Genomic DNA, 7,312 nt, shown 5'->3' with positions numbered 1-7,312 from the left:
ACAATGGAACTATCATTAGCATTGACGACAACAGAGCATAATCTATCGCCTTCAGAGGCACATCCAAACACTATGGACTTTCTGTCTCGCGAATGGTGTAATTTCGCTGTTCAATCGCTTCAGCCCGACCATATCCTCTACGATCGTTCCATTGTTCCCGTCGAGACATCGATCGCCAAGTTTCAAGGCGACTCGAGTCCTGTTTCTTGCGCTGTAAGTTACAGATATTGTTTTATTTTATTTTATTTTATTTTATTTTTATAAGTGAATTCCTCTTCAACTAGTTTTGGTTAGGGTTTAATTTATAAAGATTTTGAAAGTAGATGATGGATAAGAGTATGAAGATGGACGATCCAGATTTTAAGCCTTCGTTACCTTCCTGGAAAACTAGTGATGTGAAGGTAAACCATATTATGTTAGATTTTACAAAGATCATAGTAACAGTTACAAATATACTTGTAAAAATAATATCTTTTGTTTGGGGGTTCTCATGTGATCTTTATATGAACTTAATATTGTTTAAACATTGAAAATTCATTTCATTTTATTTTTCATTTGTAAAGTGTTTTTAGGTTTATTTGATGCACATACGAAATGATGAAGTAATGAATATTTTATATATGATCCGAATGGTTATACTGCTATTTATTGGAATTTTAGATATACGAAAAAAAAAATGGTACATAATAGAATGACTTGCATCTATTTGGCGAATAAAAATTAAAGAGACTAATAATAATATATGATCATATGTTTTTGTTGAATGATGTGAACAGTCATGGATATGGATGCAACAAGCAATGCACCCGGAATTGAGCTATGAAGGCTTTTTCCGCAAGAAACTTGTAAAAACCCTTTTGGCCATTTGGTTTAGGTTTGATCTTCAAATCAACAATATTGGTTTTCTAAATCAAACAATGATGGGATTTGCAGAAACTTCCCTGGAAGATTACGCCGTCGATAAAGAAGTGGTGGAAAGAGATAAAAGCGAAACGAAAGGAAGAAGTGAGGCTACAGAGAGCTGAAGTCCACGCTGCCGTGTCCTTGGCTGGTCTAGCCGCTGCTCTTGCCGCTGTAGCCTCCGAGAACGCCGGAAAAGATAGCGGAAACGTTCGACCGAGCACGAGAGAGACTGCTGTGGCTTCGGCGGCGGCTGTAGTGGCAGCACAGTGTGCGCAGATGGCGGAGACAATGGGAGCAAACAGAGATCAACTCAGCACAATGATTGGTTCCGCCATGACCGGAACAAGTGTTAGTGAGATACTCACTCTCACTGCCTCAGCTACAACTTGTAAGAAGAAGATAAAGCTTTTGGTTATTTTTGTTTTATACAAGGAATGCTCTGTTTCTGAGACAATGGTGTTTGGTAAAATAAGCATTGAGAGGTGCTGCGACGCTGAAAGCAAGAAGAGGTTGCAAGATAAATAGATTGAACGGCTCTGCGCCTGTATTGCCTATTGAAGACTCTTCTTACTTGCCTCCTGAGTTCGACAAGAACACATCCATACTTGCTAAAGGAACCGATCTCTTTGTTGAAACACCAGATGGTATTAAAAATTAAAATCCTCTGTTTCTCTTGTTTAACTCCTCTGTTTCGTGGAGAAACTAAAGTGATCTTTGGGTTGAAACAGGGGATTTCAAGGCTAGGACAGTGTCTATGGTCTTAAACAAAGACGGACAGGTCTAAACGTGGCTCTAATTACTCATTAATCTTTAACTAATTACGTCTGCTAATTGATAATCTTGGGGTTTGTTATTCACAGGTGATTCTTAAAATGAAGAAACATAACCTACTCAGGACTAATAAACAAAGTATGCAGCTAGCTTCTCAATATTTTTTTTGTTTAGCTTTACTTATCTTTCAAGCTATGATTTAAAAACAATTAATATTTTGTTGTTGTTGTGTGCTAAGGTATTGTGACGAATGTTCATGTGGAACTTTACAAGGATTCGGATAGCGAAGACAACAACATAGAGGACACTTGTTATCTCATTGTCCTGAGGACGAACAGAGGAGATATCAAACTAGACATGGCGGATGATTACAGTCGTTACAAGACATGGGTCACAACGATCCAACACATGCTCACTCTCTCTTCTTCTTTACGTACAAATTACGATCTCACTTTTTACAACAAAAACTGAAATTTTCTTCTGTCTTCTTCATCCTTTTTCTCTATGTAATATTACTTTTCTTGGCCATGTTTTATGTATCTCCTCCTCTGTTTCTTATGTATCTCTCGTTTGATCTTATAATATAATGCATAACAACTTGAGAACTTACGTTCTTTTAGACCCCACATACATGAGCTATCTTTCTAAGTAAAGTAACCTGAGACTTGAGAAGCATAACATGTTCGATTGACTTGCGAAACAAGGCTTCCTCGTCCTCGATCTCTTCACAGCCTGGTACAATATTTCGAAGGATCCGGAGGTTTCTTTGGGCGTAAGTTTCGCGAAACTTGGATTTCTCTTTTCGTCCCTTGCGACGACGATGCTTGAGCTTCTGGAACCCCACCATCTTCATCACTTGTTTCACTCCGGGTCCGGGATTAGAGACAAGTAACAAAGCCATATATAGAGAGAGACATTGAGGATGGAACCAATATGGAAGAAACCAAGTTGTCTGTAAAATGTTTTGACAGAAAAAAGGAGACAAGGAACCCATATCAAGTCCATAACCACTGAACCTGTCTCTGCCAATCCATCCTTGCAATGTCTAATGTTCAATGTATCTGTTTTTGTGGTCCTCGTTTCTTATACGGACGCCTTGCATACTTTATGCCATTATTGTTGTTTAAATTTCAGAATTGGTTCGCTTGGTTTGTGTTCAACCAATACGTGTATATGTGTCAAATGGATAAATTAATTGGGCCGAGGAGGGGTTACAAGAATGCAACTTCACGTTGACCCAATTAAGCCCGTTTTCTTTTACCAATTGAAAGCAAGTACAGTAGTAGGTCAAAAACATTTCTCCAAAATTCTTAAGAAACTTGAGTCCTACGTCAGACAAGAGGGTTCGCATAGGAAGAAGAATTTGAAATCTTCTGTCGCTCCCGAACAGATCAAAACACGAAAATCTTCTCGTAAAAGAAGGGCTGTTATTAGTATCCAAAGTCACCAACAAAACAATCATGCTCCCCCCGTGAACATCATTGAAGCCGCTCAGATTCACCATAAACCTAAACGATTGAGAACAAATCTTTCACCATTCTCTGGCTTAACGATTCCATCGTTTTCACCCGATATGTCACCTGAATGACATCATCCAAACCGGATAACTTGAGCTGCGAATAGGAGTTTTGGGGGCTCTCACCATCAGATTCATCATTCATGAGCAAGAACAATATGGGAAGACGAAGCCGTGAGGGCAAGGAGGAGGGTTGCCCCTGCAGAGAGGACATGTTGAGTTTGTGAGGAGCCACGTATCGCTGCGCTTAACGTGGAACGCATGGTTGCATCTACGACAAACGGCGCAATCAAAGGGTTCGTGTCTAAGACCAATCATGGTCATGTAATGAAACAAGGGCACATTTATCTATCGCTTTCTTCAATCTTGCCTTTTGGCAAAAAAGGCTATGCTTTGTAAGCTCTTATCTAATTGATTGAATGAATGAAGTGATATCTTTGCACAAAAAAAATAAAAGTAACAAAGAAATGTTACAGATAGATTAGCAACTCCAAAGCAAATATATATATATATATATATATATATATATATATAAAACAGAAAAAAAAAAAGAGGAAAAAAACTCTTGTTCAACGTCAGACATTTGGGATGAACCATCGTGCATCAAAGAACTTGCTAGTGTAAGACATAAATGGCTCCACCTTGCGCGTCGCGAGATTGAAAATAAATATGTAATCGGTGCCAAAACTACGACCACTAAAATAGATAGAGTCAGGTTTGATCCCTTGAATATCTTTGGCGGGGACAGTTATTCCAAGGTCGAAGATCAAAGCCTGGTCTCCCAAAGAAGCCATCTGATCCCATTTTTCGGTGGCATGGTTCATCTTGTAGACGTAGAAGCTGTTGATGTCGCAGCATCTGACCATAAGAACCTCTCCGGATGTAGTAACAGCAATCCTTTTGGCATATACATAGGAATGGGAGGACAAGCAACGAGGAGGAACCCAGGCATATGGACGAGAAGTGACAGGGAGAGGAGAGTCTCCAGAGAAATCGTAGACCTCAATGAAGCACATCAGAGTATAGATGTAGAGCAAGTGGCCTTTGTATACAAGGTCGAGTACCCCAGTACTGAGATAAGGAAACAGCCTCCAAAAGTCGTCTCCTTTCTTGGAGAAGATAGGACAAGGCATACGCGACCAAAACACAAAGTAATCTTTGCTTCTCTCGTCTACCCATAACACTGCTTTTTCCGTGTAGCCAATCAAATCAGATAGTGATTTCTTCCACAAACGATCCAGAACTTCAGAGGGGTCGTCGTCGTCGCTTTTGAGGGATTCCAGAGGAGGTAGATTGATCCTCTCGCGGGTTAAGGGATTTAGAATGTAGAGCTTTGTTTGATGGTGGACAAACATGAGGAGCCAGCTACCAAAAGTGGCAATACACCGAATCTGCGTAAACTCCACACCAAGATTTCGACTTCTGTAAACCAAACTTTTATCCAAAGGGTTTACCATACGACAAGAATTCATGTAAGATCTCTCGTAAGGGAAGAGGATCAGCCACGGGATTTGATTACGTTTTCGAGCAGTTTCTCTTGAAGCAGAACGCCATGCCGAGCAAACAGCCTTAGCTCGATCGAAATCGCTGGGGTTCAAACGCTCCAACACCATCTGAAGCAAATCCTGACAAAGATTCGACCAGTTTCCACCTTTTTCCTCTACTTTTTGTCTCTTAGGGTTAGGGTACGGCGTGCATTTTTCACTTCTTCCTTGCTGAAATTGGCTCTGTTGATGGCTTTCCAATTCCATTGGTACTTTCGATCCGCCTTCCGGTGGACGTCGCGAAGAGATGCCTTCCAATAACAGCTTAAATAGAAAAAGGGCAAATCCATATTTTCCTCAGAAACAGCGGTTTCTCAATAACCGAACCGAACTAAAATCGAAACAAACCAAACCAAACCAAGTTTTCGCCGAGATCTAACCTAGAAGGCTAGAAATTTGATATTTAATTTGAATTAGTAGTTCGCTTTTTTTTTTTATTCCAAACCGAACTAAACCAATCCAAACAATCAAATCAAATTTGAAAAATAAACAAAAATATTTACCTCTACTTAAATGTCTCTTATTTTGACTATATAAAAAAGCACACTAAGAGTATACAAAACATCTAAAACCCAGAATCTCTCAATTAGCGGACATATGTTGATTTTTATTGTTGTTAAGTTAAATTAGTATATGGTATATTAAATCGTTCAATCTAAACCATAGTCTAATATGGCCTAAAACCGTCCATTCTAAACATACGTTGAGTATTATAATTGTTAAGTTAAATTATCATGGTCTATTAAATCGTCCAATCTAAACCATAGTCTAATATGGTCCAAAATTGTTCATTCTAAACCATAGTTTAATATGGCCCAAATCCGTCGCATCTCTAATATAAATCTATCCCATGAGTTGGCCATGTACCATCATTGTACAAAATTTTTTTGGTAGATTCAAGTCGTTACAAAATCTATCCCATGGGTGTGAAGACTCGTTAACAAAATGCTTAATCTTAGGACTGAAGGGTGACATCCTTTTAGTATTAAGAAAGGTCCAGAGAGGGAATCTTTCTCCAAATTCCTCATGTTTTCTAGCAGTGGTGGAGATCCATAGCTCCAAAGATGAAGAAGCTTTATCATAGACGGTAGATATTTTTTTCACAGCCTCGTCCTTGAAACTGTGAAATTTTGTCTCCAAATGTAGATGATAAGTGTTATGATGACTCTGCCTCCTCCACTCTATATCTCCATCCAAAAGTGATACTTTCCTCTCTTCTACGTAGGAGTCTGTGAATTTTGACGGAAGCAAGGCTGAATATGTTCCGTGACTTAGGCAAAAGATGATCAGTGTACCATTTGGGTACACTTACTCTATGCAACATGATTCCCAATATGTGTTTCATCTCCACAGAATCTGTGAAACAAGGACATAAATCATTCCTAAAAGGGTTCAGAGAGATTAAGCGATTCCTAAATGTTGTGATGGTTTGATGCATAGTCCCGTTAAACAATAAAATTAACATTCCTAAAATTATCAAAAGATTCATTAAAAGAGATCTAACCTGTCCGCCACTTTGTCTAGATAGGACACTCATTAACATCTTTGACGGTGATCCGAGGAGAAGGAGTAACCTTTTTGCTTAGTTGTATACATACATATAAAACAAAACCCAATCAGAAAAAGAAAAAGAACAAACAACCTCAAAAGAAAAAACCCTAGAAATTAACTGTACCTCAGCCTTCATCGTGGCTATTCTGGCGGAAGACTCGGGTTTAGAAACGCCGAGCGCCTCAAAAAAAGCATCTAAGATTGACTCTGATGATCCATAGTCACAACAGTTTTTGTCGATGGCCGGTATAATCAGCCGTACCGCGGAGAAGCTGTCGTCGTCTTTGAGAAAGTCTCTGCAACTTGATCCCCCGTCGTCGTCGTGCATCAAGAGATCCAACACACTACTGAATTCCATCGAATCTGTCATGTTCTTGGTGATGGTGTTCCATAGCAGACGAATCGCTTTGGGGCTCTCAATTTCCCAACATGGAAGAGATAGATTCAAGATTTGCTTGACGTTGAAGAAACAATGCGCTTGAACGATTTTGCCAACGAATCTATCTTCCTTTGCTTTATTTCCCATTATACCCCTACCACCGACCACTGTCCTGGGCTTTATTTATCGGTGAGTTTTTGCTACCTATTGGGCCTTTTCATATACGAAATATGACTTTTTTTTTAAGTTTCAAGTACCATTAACATTTTTTAATATTTCTTTTTTTTTTCTTTAAACAAATTATATTGCGTATTTTACATATAATTAATTATATATATATATATATATCTTTGTGAAGATACTCTATTTAATATATTTTTTCATATATCTTTTTGAATATATTTTTTTGACATCTCGAATATACTTGCCAAATTAATTTTTGAATATATATATATATATATATATATTCATATAATATGCTTTATAACAATCATAAACATTTTAAAAGAACAGATTTATCGTTATATATTCGGATAATACCGAAAATTGTACCTATGTACAAATCTAGTTTGAGGGTTGTTTTCTAGCAAGATAAAAATAGGCAAAAATTTGAAACATTATAATATCATAATTGGACCCTAATATTGC

At 38.2% G+C, this 7,312-nt stretch overlaps 3 protein-coding genes across 3 annotated transcripts; 1 reads left to right on the top strand and 2 right to left on the bottom strand.

Annotated features, from left to right (window-relative positions):
* Positions 4–2,302, top strand: LOC104761861 (VAN3-binding protein-like). The gene is made up of 8 exons (XM_010485006.1): positions 4–213; positions 324–401; positions 777–845; positions 934–1,291; positions 1,377–1,547; positions 1,632–1,681; positions 1,764–1,812; positions 1,913–2,302. Exons 1-8 carry the CDS (start codon positions 4–6, stop codon positions 2,143–2,145), a joined length of 1,218 nt encoding a protein of 405 aa, XP_010483308.1. The 3' UTR covers positions 2,146–2,302.
* LOC109130541 lies at positions 1,921–2,695 on the bottom strand. Its single transcript, XM_019240199.1, has one exon. The coding sequence runs from the start codon at positions 2,666–2,668 to the stop codon at positions 2,291–2,293; it is 378 nt and encodes a 125-aa protein (XP_019095744.1). The 5' UTR covers positions 2,669–2,695; the 3' UTR covers positions 1,921–2,290.
* Positions 3,766–4,941, bottom strand: LOC104763550 (putative F-box protein At4g17565). Its single transcript, XM_010486907.1, has one exon. It carries the CDS (start codon positions 4,939–4,941, stop codon positions 3,766–3,768), a length of 1,176 nt encoding a protein of 391 aa, XP_010485209.1.

This window comes from Camelina sativa, chromosome 18, assembly GCF_000633955.1.
Source record: "Camelina sativa cultivar DH55 chromosome 18, Cs, whole genome shotgun sequence".
Taxonomy (NCBI): domain Eukaryota; kingdom Viridiplantae; phylum Streptophyta; class Magnoliopsida; order Brassicales; family Brassicaceae; genus Camelina; species Camelina sativa.
Note: the sequence above shows the minus strand (reverse complement) of the source record. Positions and strands in the feature narration are given on the sequence as shown.

What these genes read in the sequence shown, in the direction of transcription:
- LOC104763550 (XM_010486907.1), bottom strand. Translation starts at nt 4,941, where the DNA reads ATGGAATTGGAAAGCCATCAACAGAGCCAATTTCAGCAAGGAAGAAGT.
- LOC109130541 (XM_019240199.1), bottom strand. Translation starts at nt 2,668, where the DNA reads ATGGGTTCCTTGTCTCCTTTTTTCTGTCAAAACATTTTACAGACAACT.
- LOC104761861 (XM_010485006.1), top strand. Translation starts at nt 4, where the DNA reads ATGGAACTATCATTAGCATTGACGACAACAGAGCATAATCTATCGCCT. An exon ending in CGAGTCCTGTTTCTTGCGCT is followed by an intron (nt 214 to 323) that starts GTAAGTTACAGA and finishes TTTTGAAAGTAG; the next exon opens with ATGATGGATAAGAGTATGAA. An exon ending in CTTTGTTGAAACACCAGATG is followed by an intron (nt 1,548 to 1,631) that starts GTATTAAAAATT and finishes GGGTTGAAACAG; the next exon opens with GGGATTTCAAGGCTAGGACA.